The sequence below is a fragment of the Sclerotinia sclerotiorum genome, genomic scaffold, assembly GCF_000146945.2.
Source record: "Sclerotinia sclerotiorum 1980 UF-70 scaffold_25 genomic scaffold, whole genome shotgun sequence".
In the NCBI taxonomy this organism is placed as follows: Eukaryota; Fungi; Ascomycota; class Leotiomycetes; order Helotiales; family Sclerotiniaceae; genus Sclerotinia; species Sclerotinia sclerotiorum.
The window spans coordinates 220,166-236,569 of record NW_001820811.1 but is presented as its reverse complement, the minus strand read 5'-3'; the positions used below and the strand labels follow the sequence as shown (position 1 = coordinate 236,569).

The window sequence follows — 16,404 nt, the reverse complement described above, 5'->3', positions numbered from 1 at the left end:
GAACTTGTATTCCCACCGACTTTGATGCTGGATAAACTGGTAGTTGTTGATTATTTTGATATATTCTTAATTTAACTTGGGTTTCCCTTAGGGAGACTGGAGGCACGTCTTCTAAGAATAGAGCGTGACTTTCAAATCATAACCTTCAGTTTTCTCTTGCTATCCGTAAACTAAAACGTCTATAACAATCACTGAGCGATGTGGTTGGGTGGTCGTCTGGTTGTCTAGCAGATGCGTCAACGTCCGTGCACCGACAGCCGGCACTAGCCTTGAGCTCACTCCAGCAGCCTTGTGTTCACCGAAAGCTATACACTCAACTCCTACAATCCGCTATGAGTGTGATTAATTGTTGATATGGCTTTAACTTCTGTAAGTTCAATTATATTATTTAATTTGGATTTTACTGACAATTTTAGTGGAAAACGTTCGATTTCTTCGAGGTCAGCCAAGTTAAACCGCCAGATGATGAGAGTAAATCTATCTTCGAGAACAATGAAATTAGCTGCGTATGCTCCGGTTCTGAGAATATCTTCGTTGGAAGTTATGATGGCACTGTGCGAATCTTGTCCTCAAGTTTTAAGATTCTGCGAACGTTCCTGGCACACGATATTGGGTCAATAACACACATGAAACAAGTGGAAGGCACATCTTTGCTGGTTACAATAGCTGTGGGTGGTAATGTATCGTGACACAACATCAGAGACTGATGTATTCTAGGAAGATTTATCACACGAACCGGTTCTGAAAGTATGGGCATTGGACAAACCTGTGAAGAAGACTGGTTTACCAACATGTCAATCGACCTTAGTAATTCAAAATGGGCGGAAACAGTTTCCTGTCAGTGGCATATCTACGGATTCTAGATACTGGCTAATGCATACCAGATATCTGCGTTTACCGCAATGGATGATCTTTCACAATTGGCCGTTGGATTTGGGAATGGAGCAGTGACCGTAATAAGGGGAGATTTGATCCATGATAGGGGAGCTAAGCAAAGAACAGTACATGAATCCGAAGAACCGATTACTGGACTCGCATTTCGCGAAGAAGAGCGACTCATTAATTTGTACATCGCCACAACTTCACGACTTGTGAAGCTTGTGATATCAGGAAGAGCTGGTCAATCAGCTAGACCTGTTGAAGATTCTGGATGTGGTGTGGGTTGTATGACGGTCGATAAAAAGAACAGTGATATATTGGTAGTCCGAGATGATGCTATCTATTACTATAGAGTCGACGGCCGAAATTCATGTTATGGTTACGATGGTTCGAAAAGCCTGGTAGCAGTTTATGGAGATTATGTTGCGATAGTCTCCCCCCCCGCTACATCAATCACGACAAAATCCAGTACCCTTCGGCGATTTGGTGGGGCCCATGCAGATGATCTATTCAACACGTCGACATTTACCTTATTGGATACTGATCTGAAATTTGTGGCCCACTCCGAATCGTTAGTTTCGCACGTTAAAGACTTATTCATCATTTGGGGTGATTTATTTACATTGACACTGGATGGGAAAGTTAGTAGTCCCAGTCGATGTATTGATTGGAGCTGACAATATATTAGATACATCGTTATCATGAGAAACCATTACAACAGAGACTTGAGACTCTGTACCAAAGGAATCTTTACGTTCACGCAATCAATTTGGCTCAAAAGGCTGGTATGGATTCCAAGCAGCAAAATATAATTTTTCGAAAATCAGGAGACTTTTTATATCAAAAGGGGGACTATGATGGTGCCATGCAACAATATCTAAAGGCAATTGATAGTACGGAGCCATCACAGGTTATTCGAAAAGTATGTTCGTGCCTATGATTTTTGTTAGGCTACGGCTAACACTCTTAGTACCTTGATACTCAACGTATCCACAATTTGATCGAATATCTCGAGGAGCTTCATGAACATCACAAAGCAACAGCTGATCATACTACTTTATTGTTGAACTGTTACGCTAAATTAAAAGATATTGATAAACTGGAGAAGTTCATCAAATCTCCAGGCGATCTTAAATTTGACCTTGACACCGCTATTACCATGTGCAGACAAGGTGGTTACTATGAACAAGCCGCATACCTTGCAACCAAGCATGGTGAACATGAGTTAGTAGTGGACATATTAATAGAAGACTCGAAAAGATACCCAGAGGCTTTGCAATACATATGGCGGTTAAACCCTGATTCCGTAAGATTGTTTTCGCAATGGTTACGAAAATATGCTGACTTTTCAAAAGGCCTATCCAATTCTTATGAAATATGCCAGAGTTCTTTTGGGACATTGTCCAAAGGATACAACACAGATCTTCATTGACTACTATACAGGACATTACAGGCCAATGAAAGACGTTGTTATAACATCAGAAGCACCGGTACAACATGCTGGATATGCTGCTGGTGCCGCAGGTGTTGCCGTCAATGCTGTTGCGAATATGAGAGATTTAATCCCACTTCCTTTTATGAATACGTCTACTATCACTTCACCCGCAACAATAGGCAATGTTAATTCTATACCAGCTGATGGTCAGGTGCTTGAAGTTGTCGAGCCACCACCACCAGCTTACAGTCCACCACAACCAAGGACTGCCTTTTCTTCTTTCGTGGATCATCCTGAGGAATTCATTGTATTCTTAGAGGCATGTCTTAAAGATCCGGGTTTGAAGGAACGTGATAAGATTGACCTTTACACAACTCTATTTGAGATGTACCTGCATAAATCAAATCAAAAGAATGGACGCAATCGAGAAGAATGGGAAAGTAAAGCAAAGAAACTTATTGAGGGTGAAGATATCCCAATTGACATTTCGAATGTACTTTTACTTTCCCATCTCTCTGATTTTAAGGATGGTACCACTCTCGTTCGTGAACAAGCTGGTTTACGTTTCGATATTTTTCGATCATACACTGCTGCAAAGGACACTGCTGGTGCAATTAAAGCTTTACGCAAATATGGTCCTGAAGAGCCACAATTATATCCAGCAGCTCTAGCATATTTTACATCAGATCCAAGAATTCTGGAAGAAGCAGGAGATGAATTGGATGCAGTATTAGAAAAGATTGATACTGATGGACTCATGGCTCCACTGCAAGTGATTCAAACCCTCAGCACTAATGCAGTAGCTACCATGGGTATGATCAAAACCTACCTTCAACAAACAATTCAACGCGAACGCAAAGAAATTGCCACCAATCGTCGCGTCATCAATTCTTATCGCACAGACACTCAAACTAAACGACAAGAAATCGCTGAACTCTCCACCAAACCTCAAACCTTTAATGCAACTCGCTGTTCTTTTTGTGGTATGCAATTAGATCTTCCCACAGTTCATTTCTTGTGTAAGCATAGTTTCCATCAAAGATGTCTAAAGAATGATGATGAAGGCAACGTGGAAGGAGATTGTCCAACGTGTAAAAAGGAAAATGATACAATCAAAGCTATTAGGAGAGGACAGGATGAGACTGCAGAAAGACACGATTTGTTTTTGGATATGCTGGGGAGGAGTAGGGATAAATTTGGGACAGTAGCGGAGTTTTTTGGAAGGGGTGTTATGGAGGTTCCGGGTGTGGAATGAGGAGGGAGGACAGGGGTGGGGTTTATGTGGTTAGATAGCATAGGCTAGGTTGATATTAATGTGGAAGTTGAAAATGTTTCTTGTGTGTCTTGTTATGTGTGTTTATATGTCTGGCTGTACTTTTTACTTGGAAACTTAGAGGTGATAGGATATCTTTAGTTTTTAATGGTATCACCTATGAATTCTACACTAATAGCCTTAAAGCCACAAGTATCAATTACCTAGTAGATATTAACGCAGACCTGGTCTTTAGATATCAGTATTGTATAGAATATAAACTCAATCAACATTCTTAATCTAGGTAGATAGGCAGGTGAGTGAATTTGAAGCTCATTATTATTATTATTTTTTTCTTTTTTTTTTCCCCTTGAATTTTATCTTTTGAGTTATTTTATATTAGAATTCTCTTATTAGATGAAAAATCGTTCCAGGAGCGGGGAATTTAGGAATTAGAGAGGAGAGAGGGAAAGGAGGAGAGAATTGGGATTGTTACATGTGGTTTGTTAGTTGGTTTTAGTGTATAGTTTAAGGTGAAGGAAAGGAAAGAGAAGAAGGGGTGGGTGGGTTAGTGTGATAGTGATGGGGCTGGGGATTTGGCTGAGGATGAGGATGAGGAGATTTTGATCAGATTTTTACATTTAGATTGTTTAATAATTAATCACATTAAAATCAATCTCTTTATTATAATTAAATTCCCACCTGGAGCAACTACAATGACTTACACAAGTTAGACTTTGAATATCATGAGACTAAATTTCTCACTCATTCAGGTGAATCTAGGTAATTACCATAATCTATATTAGAAAACCGAAGTTTGATTTCTTCTCTTTTACACAGCAGCATTAATTTTGAGGCCAAGAAGGTTCGAGATATTTTTACATAAAACCAAATCAGCTCCCATACCAGCTATCACAAAATTAAACACAGTCTTTTCATGCTTTTCAATACTAGGATAAATTATCCTGTAAAAAAGAAAATACAAGTACACAACATAACTCACCAAGCTCTCTACATCGCAGATTTGAAAATCCTGGTTTAGGAAAATCATTCACACATAGGTCCCGCACTTAGGAAAAGTGAAGTGACCTCTTGTCTATGAATTGTTGCTTATGGATTTTGATGTTTGAATTCAGATTTGAGGGATGATGCCTGAGATTTGGAATTATAGATGTGCAACAAAACTCATTCAAGGAATCTTAATGGTAGGAATCCAAAAGACCGCCGCAACGCTATTTGAAAATTGCTGAAACTAACAATCGACAGCTTTTATGCTAATACGTAGAGAAGAGGTGAAGAATGAGTCTTGTAGGGATGAAGCCTGTGATATGGCATCGTAGATGTGCAACATAGCTATCGAAACTAGGAGAAGAGGAACATTTTCTCATATCCTGCGGCTAGTTAGTTATGAATCACCATGATAAATTCCAAAACCGGAACAGAAACTTGGGTAGATGTGTAACATGAGTTTGCAGGATACTCTGATTTGTAGATTTTTGATGATTTATTAAGGTTTAAAACCAGAAGAACAGCGGCACTTTCTTCCGCAATTAAAACACATATAATACTCAATTATTGAATTTAATCCAGAATCACAAATAACCCTGGAGCAGATATGCAACAAAAACTTCTAAAAGGCCCTGAATGATTCGTTTGGAACAAGCCGGCTTGTTCGAGTCATTCGTAGTTGACGAACTAGGAAAACCGGAACATGTTCTCACATTACTCGGCTCATCAGACTTTCGTTCTTTCAAGATCTGTCCACAACCAGCAAGATACTGAAGTGGATGTGCAACATAAATCTTTCCAAAGACTCTAGGTAGTAGATTACCGGGTGGCTGTCAATTAAGAGAACAGAGACATTTTCAGGATGTATAACAAATAATAAAAATGTCCGAGTAGATATGCACTTGAAATATTTCAAATGTATTGTACATATCCGAAAAATCAGTCTAGGATAGTTATTTATAGTTACTGTGACAAATATATCAGGTTATTCTATTTCAGGCCAAGCAGCTCATAAATTTTGCTCACTTCAAGAGATCAACGTGGAAGTAGAAACCTAGTTATCAAACACAAATACTCTCAAGGACTCTAAATGGAAGGAACCAAAAAATCATCCCATAACTACAGAAACAGTAGTAGTTGCCCCAGCATGCGGCTCAAAAATGTCAATTTGTCATAATATATTCCACAAACAGCAAAAATATTCGTAGATCTGCAGCAGGTCAAGGTTTCTGACTGATGAACTACTGTTGATCAGCTCAAAATGGTAAAGGCTATGAACTTGTCAGTTTTAGAGATCGGCATGATTCACACTCTGGTCAAAAACCTTATTTACAGATTCCGAACTAGGGAATCGGATCATTAACCGAATAATTTTGAGCCCCAGCCTCGCTTACAGAATATTGTCTTGTTAGGATGTGGCTTGCAATATTGAATTATAGACATGCAACGGAGGTTTCTAGAGTCTTTGAATGGTTGAAATTAAAACGCCGATGACAAACCGCTTCATAGTAGTTGGATCTAGGAAGACGGATCATGAATGGAGTTACCAGGCGGATAATTTGACCCTTTAGCCCTATTCTAGGGATGGGTGCTTGATACAAATAGAGCTAGATTAAAAGAAAGCAAAATAAGAATTAGATTCGTTATTCTAAGCTTTATTTTTGGGGGGGGGGGTATCATTCATCAGGAATAATGAATAAAATCCATTCATATTCCTTGATAGTCACTTCGATAAAGCTATTCGTTTCCCATTCGTTTACTACATGCTTCGATTAAACCTCGTTCCTCCCTAGAAAAAATTATTCTAAAAAATATAAATAATAAAGAGAGCTAGATTATTATGCCTTGTAGAATTATAAATATCAAATCCCTATTCATGCACACAGAAAGTACCGAACTCCTTCGTAAACAGCGTTGAGTTTTTAGGAGAGAACTTTAACTTGGCCGATGAAATCTACTACTTTCCTTCGTTCCACTTTTATTTCTATGGAAATTTGAGTAAAATGCTAGCATACACTTATATTTCTATAATCTATTCTACAACCTTACTGTATTGGGTATAGATATATAAGGCCTATACTCCGTTCATAAAAAAATGGTCCCTTAGGAAGGTGTTTTGTCCTTTCTGCCCGCACGAGTACCTTACTTACTATAAAAGTCCTCACTTGTAAGGGTGTGGCTTGTATGTTGGAAATCAGATGCGCAACATTATTTATCTAGAGAGTATGAGTGGCTGATTCAACAGGCTGATTCTCACAGCTGGAACTAAAGAACCGTAATATAAAATGGACTCTCTGACTATTAATCTTTTACACTTAAGTTGTCTGTCGAGCTGAGGCTTGTAAGGATGAGGCTTGTATAATGAATTGTAGATATGCAACATTATTCATCTGAAAATTATGAGTGGCCGATTTCGAGAGACTGATCGTCGCTATTGAAGGTAAAGAGCTGTACTGTGAACCGGATACTGTGATTCTTGATCTACTGTACTTAGATTGCCAGTAAGTTTAAGACTTGTAAGGGTGAGGCTTGTAAAATGGAACTGTAGATATGCAACAAAAGTCTCATGAAGCATATGAGTGGACGATTTCTAAAGTCCCAGTTCGAGACTAATTCGTGGATATTCTGGCTCTAGAGATATAGGATGAAGCGGATGCTCTATATTTTACTTCACCACACTTAAGTTGTCTGTAAAATTGAGGCTTGTAAGGGTATGCTTGTAATATACAATTGTAGATGAGCAACAAAGGTATTCTATGAGATTCTCAATGGTTGAATTCCGGAGGCCGGAAAGAAATTAGTCTGTGGCTACTAGAGTTAAGAAGTTAAGCGATGAACCGGATTATAAAGATGATAGGCCGAATGATTAAATCTGAGCTTATGGCTCATGAATCGCGATCTTCTTAGGATGAGGCCTGTAATATTGGGATGTAGTTATGCAACAGAAGTCATTCTGAAGATTTTGAGTGGCTGAATTCAAAGGCTCGTCCGATATTATTTTATGGATATTTATGAGGGCTATGAAATAGTATCATGAAACGGATTATTACCCTTCAACTTTTGGCTCAAACATTGTGCACTTGTCAGGATACAGCTTCTAGTATGAAATGTAGATATGCAACATAAATAAGTTATTTTAAGGATTACAAGGAAGTGGCTGAATGCAAAGACCAGTGAGATACTAGTCCACGGGATCGATTAAGGAATAGTATTATAAAGTGGAGTATTATTCTTCAACTGTTGATTCAAATTTCATATACTTGTCAGGATACAGCTTGTAATATTCATATACAGATATGCAAAAAAGTCATTTGATGATTGTGAATGCTTGAATTCCATAGGCCAGTGACATACTAGTTCATGGCTACCAAAACTAAAAGAGCCGGATTATGAATCAGGTGTCCGCTTCTAAGCTTATAACTCGCATATTGAAATATTTTTGGATGAAGCCTGGAAAATGAGAATGTAGATATGCAACATAATTATTTGAAGATTGTAAATGGTTGAAATCCAATGGCATACCAGAAGCCATTGAGTGATGGCTGGAGCTAGAGAACTGCAGTATAAACCGGATCCTCGACTCCTGAGCTTTTGGATCTTATGATGGAACGCTTCAGGGTATACCCTGTAATATGAAAATGTAGATGTGCAACTTAAGTTATTTGAAGATTGTGAATGGTTGAAATTCAAAGGCAGATCAAAAGGCGTTGGATGGCTAGTTAAAACTAGAGAACTGTAGTATAGACCAGATCCTAAACTTTTGAATGCAGGGCTCGTGAACTTAAACTTGTAGGGCCACAGCTTGTATAACGGTATGTAGATATGCAAAAAAAGTCTTTGGCTTATTTCCGAGGCCGATGAGATATCAGTATGATTTACCAAAATTAAGAATCTAACAATGAACCGGAATATTGGTTCTGCGTCTGTTAGTTTATGATCGACAATCTCTCCAGGATACAGCCTGTTATAGCAAGTGTCAGATATGCAACGGACATCTGGCAAAGCCCTTGATGATTGGTGTTGAACGAGGTTGATTGGATAATAATAAGATAACAAAATTATTTGTTATAAATTAGTGGAAAATTTAGTTATATCTAGCTCGGGAGTTATAAAATATACAAATGATATAATAGTATTAAATTAAGGTTTTTATAAATATTATAACTAATTTTGATCTACTTGTTTTCTTTTTTTCGAATGATTCTTTGAGAAAAACATCTGTATTTAAAAGTTTTAATGAAATTCTATTATAAATCATTTTAGTATGACATATAATATAATTCTTATACAAAAGTCAAAATTGATTGAATTATTTTATATTAATGCCATACCACGTCATTGTGTAGCCATTGGTTGGTTAATATTATTAAGTGATTTAATAATCTAATACGAATTCTTCAAGTTCAAACTGGATTTAAGAGATCGACAAAGTTCTATTCATGACTCCCTGAGCTTAGAGGCCCACCACATCATAAGGCTTCAGCTGTTGAGTCAGGATTGACAAACTTGCCAGGATACATCTGGTTGTACAAAATATAGACATGCAACAGAAGTCTTTCGTAACTGTATAAGCTAAGAGCCGAAATGTATACCGGATTATGAACTGGAATATTCATTCTTTAACAGTTGATCTACAAATCGGGAGTCTCTTAGGATATACCCAGTAATAATAAAGATGTAGAGATGCAACAAAACCATTTCCAGGACTCTGAGTGGTCGAAGTTCGAGGCCGCTCAGCATGCGTTAACGTTTTCATAACCGCTAAAGCTAGAAACCGGATCATCAACCAAAATATCCATTCGTCAAAAATTGTGCTCATAGATTTCAGACTCGTTAAGATATACCTAGTAAGATGAAGATTCAGAAATGCAATAGAAATCTTTCCAAAACTCTAAATGATTAAAAATCGAGGTCAATTCGAACACTGATTCATAAATACTAAAGAACTAGATTATTAATTGGATCATCAACCAAAATACATTTTTTCTAGTATCTAACTTACAAAATTAAATACTTCTCAGGATAAAACCGGTAAAATGAAAGTTCAAATATGTAACAGAAGTCTTTTTAGGACCGTGACTGGTTACATTTTCACAGCTAGTCCAGAATGATCGTTTTGGCTCCGAAAATTAAAAGCAGGTCTTCACTTCCTCAATTTAGATTGACTAATGAGAGACTTGTCGAGATACATCTGGTAATATCAAATGTAGAGGTACAACAGATGTTTCTCAGAGAGTATAAAGTCATTTTATATCCTTCGAATAGAAACTCCAAGTCCGTTATTATATTAATTAAAGTATCAATTTCTTATATATCTTTGTGTATCAATTATCTCTATTTATCTTTTAATTATAGAAATATAATCTATTATATAAAAATTTGAATAAAAATAAAGTAATTTATAAATAATACAGATTAATTATTGAGATTATAAAATTATCAATTTTTTTTAGAAAAAAATATTATAATATAAAAACTCCCAAGTATTCCTCAACACCATATACAAATGAAATAAAGATCAGAGATAGATAGTTTCCCAATATTGTAAAGGATATTCATAGATTCCAAGAACCTCCGTAACATCCAAGCACTATCGACCTCCCGGACGCCATAGACGCCATCAATGCCTTGAACTCCTTCGAATACCCATAACAAATGAAATGAAAATAAAACAGTGACTGATTCCTAAACCCTTCAGAGAGGCTTCAAAACACCACCTGCCTCATCACAACCTCCCACATTATCACAACCTCCTACATTACCAACGCCTCCTACCTTATCAACGCCTTCGGCGCCTCTCACGCCTACACCACCGCGTACTTCATCAGCGCCTACACCACCAAGCACAACGCGCATCAATCTCATCATCTAATGACCATCAACCCCATTAGTCTTCCCATTCCCATTAACCTCAGCAACCGGCACCACATTCTCCTTATCCTCCTCTGGAACCGGTCCCAAACGTCCATACTGCCACTCTGGCAACGTCATCCCCGTCTGATCATGAATTGTCGACATGAGCGGTGGAAGCATCTGATACAAATTCCTAATACTATCCAAACCACCCATATTAATACCCTGACCCTCAGACGATCCAGCAATTGCATTTCCCGCACCACCAGACTGAGCACCCGTATTCCAAATCGTCATCTTGGGGTTCAAACCACGAACCGCCTCGGCGTTGGCCTTGGCTAATTCTTGGTACGTGCCCCGCTCAATCATCAGGTATTGGATTAATCCTTGTGGACCTCCCATCGCTTTACTCATATCGGCGTATGCGACGGCCATGGCACTCATACCCGCTGCTTCTTTTTGTGCTCTTAAGAGAGCTGCATCGGCGGCTCTAGCCTCGGCGATATATTGAGCTTCGGCTTCGATTTTGATTTTGTAAGCTTTGGCTTCAGCGGCTTTTTGCTCGCTGTAAAATTCAAACTCTGCTCGCGTCTTCTCCTTATATGCCCTAGCATCAGCTGCTTTCTGTTCACTGTAGACTTTAGCATCGGCGGCCTTTTGTTCACTATTGGCTTTTGCAATCGCAGCCTGTTTCTCACTGTAAACCTTGGCATCAGCAGCCTTTTGTTCAGCGTTAGCTCTTGCATCCGCTAACTTTTGCTGACTGTAAAACTCAGCATTTGAGCGAGCCTGCTCCTCATAGTTCTTAGCATCAGCAGCTTGTTGCTTTGCTTCACGAAGAATGGTAGCCTTAACGACATCGGAAGCACGAAGACGCTCAAGTTCCGTTTGGGCGCGCTTAACTTCGACGTCTCGACGGAGTTCTTCGTCGCGAACTTCGGTGGCACGTGTAGCCTCTTTAAAGGTTCAATATCGTTAGCTTATAGCGTCACAACCAGTCGCGCCTCTCCCAAGAAGCTAAATCTCTTTCTCTTGCCAGATCATCTCAGTGTCAAGACTTTGAGGTACTAGTCTCTTGACTCTTCAGAAACATCCAGGTGAGATTCGAGCATCAGGATTTACAGACTTTAGATTCTGGAAGGCTTTGTAGACTTTTTGAGACACGAAATTGGGAAAATTTTGGGGTCCTCCGCGAAATAAGAATTGATTGATGACTTACCGATTTGAGCAACGTTAACATCACGGTTGTAAGTAGTTTTGCGTGTTGCAAGTGTGGCTTCAGCTCGAGCCTTCTCACTATCACGTTCTGTCTTTTGAACAGCCGTCTCGGCTTGAACTTTGGCCAGTTCTCGGTCTTGCTCTGCTTTACGCTGTGCCTCTCCAACAGTACCCAAGCGTTGAGCTTCTGCTACATCAATACGGGCTTGATTGATAGCACCCTCGTGTGCTTTCTTGCTAAGAGATGCAAAGTAGTTTGAGCCTGGCGCATCTTTAAGTTCCTTGACGTTAGCATTGTAGATTCTGAGACCGAATTGACTCAACTCGGATTGAATGTTCTTGAAGATGTCTTTCTTGAATGCTTCTCTCTCTGTGAAGATCTTCTCCATTGACATTGAGCTGACGAGAACACGGGTTTCACCCTCGATGATGCCAACAACAATCTTTTTAAGATGTTCGCCAGCATGACCACTATTCTTTGTCTCTCCCTCTGCCAACAGCATCGAGAACTTCATAAGTGCATCGTTTGAATCCTCCGCGTCTGTTTCGCGGTTACGATCGGCGGTACGAGCATTATCGCCTCTGCGGTTGACATCAGGACCGATGGTAAATACAACAGGAATGGCCAACTGAAGTTTCTCTTTTGTCATAGCCTGAAGGGATAACTCATAATCGCGAGGTTGAATACTAAAACGTTGAACCTAAGATTTATCAGCAGTGCGATGTGGAAGAAGGGGTTAGATTCACCTTTTGAAAGGGCCAAATGAAAGCACTCTTGCAAATTTTCACAGTTGCGATCCTCGCGCCAGTAATAGCAAGGTACTGTAATAGTTAGTGATGTGGGGTTTAAGTGTGCTAAGAATAGGTTCTAACCTCATTGGGGGAAGCGATCTGATAATACATGATGATGTTTGTGGTGGTGATTCTCTGCAGAATCCAAACAGAAAATCAGGGGGATATCTGTAGAATCTATAGAAGTTCGAAGAGCGTAAAAGGTGTTAGTGCTATGATGTGTTAATCATACAGTAAATGTGATATACATGTGAATATGTTATCGAATACACACTTATTCTGAATTTATCAAGAGGTGTGAATGTTAAGAAGAATCCAGAGATATCCGGTGGCTTTAGAATGCTTCCAAAGTCTTCTAAGATTACTAGTTGTGTTATTAGTGAGCTTTCGATGACTCGTGACAACTTGTAACGATTGAACGAGAGGTCTAAATAAATAGACATACCAGTGCAAACGTAAATTGGCAGAGTAATGATTTAATCTAGACCGCAGAAGATCAAGTGTGATAGGTCACCTGACTTTGATAATCTTTCTAGTAGAGATATAGTTCAAATAGCGGGAAACGCGAGTAAGTAGGTACTATGGCGTGATAATATTGGAACCCCGCAATTATTGATACTAATGATGTAGTAATAATATAGAAGTATCGATAAAAAATGAATTGAGCAAAAAAATGAATTTATATATCTTCAAATGTGCTGACAGGCTGAAAGTCCTGTGTTACCAGACACCCCATGTTTGAGGCATGGCAAACATACAATCTAATTGAGTCACTGAGGAATTCTAACTCAAAACAGCTACCGATGTTTCGCCAACATGTCAAAATGGCTTGGTACAGGGCGAACGCGACATATGATAGATGAAGCATGGAGGAGGAATCCAAATGTCAGATTCTTGACATAAAGAGGGGAAAGCCTGGTCACAAGCCAATAGCGTTAACGGCGCAATTCATTGATCCAATGATGATGTTGTTGCACTGCCGCCATTCCGACCGCTGAGAGTAGAATAAGAAATGGGCTGATTCATTCCTATGGTAAGCTTGCAGCAAGCAATGGATTATTCTTTGGAAATATGAGCATGCAACGGAACATTCATTTGCTGACCAAGATACGATGGATTCCCGTTGCTTTGAGAATGTTATCCAACTGGTTTGAACAGAAATGATGTTGTGCCGAAATCGGCAATCGGCTCAGATAATGATGTGATGTTAAAGCTTGGAAATGCTGGCTAGGGTGCCGAGCTTTTCAGCCCCTGGACAAGCCACTAAAATTGATGATCTCCACCCCGGATCTTCTAGCGAGCTTCTAGAAAGTCTCAGCTGACAATCATCGCTCCACACAGCCATCGTCATACTCACCTGTGGAGTCACAGCAAAATGCATATCTTTGTTAAGGCGGACGAGGCAGATAACGTTAAATGGACATCTCGTTACCCCATGTTTGAGAGCCTGGCAGCTGAACAACGCATGCTTGGTGTTACACAGCCTAGGGAATTATCCGACTACCGCCATCTATCTGTGAGACCGCAAGTCTTCGATCTATGAATCTTCAGAAATCATTCGATTTATATCAATACTATGAATATCACATACCCAATCACATGACTCACGTCATCGGATAATAAACTTTCTCCTGTGAATCCAGTCTCGTGACTATTGGACTAGTAGTAGGCTAGTAGCGCTAAGTCGATGGTCTACACTACTAAGCCTGACGGCGTTAAAAGACTACGGTACTTTCAATCAGAACTTGACTCAACGTACCGGCCTTCGGCAAGGAAAAGCAGATACTTGCCCAATCCCCACTCAAATCTTCATCACCTCGATCACTCTCAAAAATATCACATTTTTGGAATCACTCATCACCATGGATTCCAAACTTCCAACATACGAGGATGAAAATGGACCAGCTCCTCCATCATATCTCGACTCCTTATCATCAGCATCTCCTAAAACATCCAAGATATCGGGCCCATCAACGTCTAAATCAACATCCTACGGTTCGCAAATCCAATCCCAGCTCAACAATCTCAGCACACAATTCAGCTCGCTTCAGACCCAAAAGTCTCTCCTCGCGCACGCCCAAGAAGAGAAAATTCTCTCTCTTCTCACAACTCAAATCCAAATCTACCTATCCGGATTCGCAAACACTGGTTTAAGAAAAGGCACATTAATTTTGATACCAGCACAATGTCTTCAGAACGAAAAGGCACAACCACTTGAATTTGATCAGGAAGATAAAAGTACATATGATGTATTTGTGGAAGTAGGAGATAAAGAAAGTCTTAACGGTGGGACATGGTTCTGGGAAGATGAGGAAATGGCAGAACGATTGGCTGCGGCGTTGAAACCAAGTACGGAATTACCTTCTAGGGAGACCGTTACGCAAAAGGGTTCTAATGCTGGAGTACTCAGTCAAGGAGTAAACAGATTTTGGAAAAAGAAATCGAGCTTGAAGAATGTGGAAACTCCTGTGTTGGTTGAGGATATGAAGGTTAGTTCTGCTGTTGTGGAGCCAAGGGATAAGGTACACATGGAAGTTAAGGCTGATGAGGTTGTTTTTGAATATGAGAATACTTTTGGTCTTTTGGAAACTCAACGGGGATATGGGGTTGTACTTTCCTTTGAAATTCTGAATTAATGGGTAGTTATAACTCAAAGCATATTATGGGTATCGAGAGCTGTCCTTTGACAATAACTTGAACCTCCCCTGGATTTCTTCTGTTTCTACTATGCACATCTCAGATGAAGTGTATCTTACCATACTCATCTTTCTTGTCTTTGTCTGAGCATGACCTGATAAGACAACTAACTCATGGTATATTCACTTGCATTAAAGACCCATGGAGACTAGAAATCTATTCAAATTTCTATTTGTCTGAGTGTATTTGTTCCATGGTTCGGTTCAACTTCCTTTCCCCGAAAGACTAAGGATACTATTGATGTATATCCATGTGCACCAGCTTGACCCTAAAAATATAAAGATCCCGCAGCTTTCAATTGTAGATATTTATCACGCCACTGGCACGTTTTTGTAACAGTCAAACAATTTTTAGATAATGCATAATCTTGGTTAATTGTATAAGGTTATAGTCTATAAACTTTATTGTCGGCTTGCCGACACCAAGACCTTGCTGTACGCGAGGTTTACCCGGTATGATCAAAGAAAATTAGAAACTTGCTTAAGTGAAGCTCGATCCTGATAATCTGATTGGTCTAAAATACCCCGTTAGAAAATCTGAAAAAAAAACCTTGGCGCAACCCAACCTTACAGCCTTAGGCACATATGACTTGGAGCTTTTTTCAATTCAGCTCATTTAATCCAATTCATTCTGTCAGGTTTTCGTATCACGATAGGGGATAGGTAATATCGACGGCAATAGGGTTATATTTAATACAGAACTAAACCTTACCCTTCTATATTCAAGGGTAAGCTAGTTCTATATAGACTATTTCTACATCGAAGGTTTTAAACAAAGGCCTTTCATCTTCCGGCTCATCGCCGGAAAGGGCTAGGCCCCCTGTTACGAACGGTATTTAGTTACGACTAAAACCTGTATCACATGACTAAACAATGTGTCACGTGGTCCCACTCGTCCCACCGATTTAAATCGAGGGGAACGGTGGGAAGGCCTCCCACTGATCCCACTGATTTATATCGAGGGGAACAGTGGGACATACGGCACGAAGGTCTATATAATCAAGATGGATTTCCTTTGTATAGAGCTTCGTGCTCAAGATCAATCATTTAGTACACTCTACTATTAGTTACGAATTGCATATTATCATTGTCATTACTTTAAGTCCCTGCTTGACGCCTAGTTATAAACCATTTCGAGAGCCTAGAGCACTTCCACGTGATCTAGACGGCAAACCTCGTAACACTACAATCAAATATAGTTATTTGGTAAGACTACATCAATTCAATACAATCACTCGATAGTTATAATTCAACGCTAGATAAGAATTATA

General features: G+C 39.4%; 5 protein-coding genes across 5 annotated transcripts; 3 read left to right on the top strand and 2 right to left on the bottom strand.

Moving 5' to 3' along the window:
- Window positions 1–354: 354 nt before the first annotated feature.
- Window positions 355–3,569, top strand: SS1G_13462 (hypothetical protein; the record flags this gene model as incomplete). The annotated part of the gene is made up of 7 exons (XM_001585528.1): window positions 355–369; window positions 417–554; window positions 718–807; window positions 885–1,157; window positions 1,568–1,801; window positions 1,850–2,103; window positions 2,333–3,569. The coding sequence occupies 7 exons, from the start codon at window positions 355–357 to the stop codon at window positions 3,567–3,569; spliced, it is 2,241 nt and encodes a 746-aa protein (XP_001585578.1).
- Window positions 3,570–5,210: 1,641 nt separating this feature from the next.
- SS1G_13461 (predicted protein) lies at window positions 5,211–5,348 on the top strand (the record flags this gene model as incomplete). The annotated part of the gene is made up of 1 exon (XM_001585527.1): window positions 5,211–5,348. The coding sequence occupies one exon, from the start codon at window positions 5,211–5,213 to the stop codon at window positions 5,346–5,348; it is 138 nt and encodes a 45-aa protein (XP_001585577.1).
- A 2,452-nt stretch (window positions 5,349–7,800) lies between these two features.
- Window positions 7,801–8,569, bottom strand: SS1G_13460 (predicted protein; the record flags this gene model as incomplete). Its single annotated transcript, XM_001585526.1, has 3 exons — window positions 7,801–7,848; window positions 8,097–8,299; window positions 8,533–8,569. 3 exons carry the CDS (start codon window positions 8,567–8,569, stop codon window positions 7,801–7,803), a joined length of 288 nt encoding a protein of 95 aa, XP_001585576.1.
- Window positions 8,570–10,442: 1,873 nt separating this feature from the next.
- On the bottom strand, window positions 10,443–12,548 carry SS1G_13459 (hypothetical protein; the record flags this gene model as incomplete). Its single annotated transcript, XM_001585525.1, has 4 exons — window positions 10,443–11,383; window positions 11,647–12,346; window positions 12,393–12,467; window positions 12,519–12,548. The coding sequence occupies 4 exons, from the start codon at window positions 12,546–12,548 to the stop codon at window positions 10,443–10,445; spliced, it is 1,746 nt and encodes a 581-aa protein (XP_001585575.1).
- Window positions 12,549–13,812: 1,264 nt separating this feature from the next.
- On the top strand, window positions 13,813–15,073 carry SS1G_13458 (predicted protein; the record flags this gene model as incomplete). The annotated part of the gene is made up of 2 exons (XM_001585524.1): window positions 13,813–13,953; window positions 14,081–15,073. The coding sequence occupies 2 exons, from the start codon at window positions 13,813–13,815 to the stop codon at window positions 15,071–15,073; spliced, it is 1,134 nt and encodes a 377-aa protein (XP_001585574.1).
- Window positions 15,074–16,404: the final 1,331 nt, after the last annotated feature.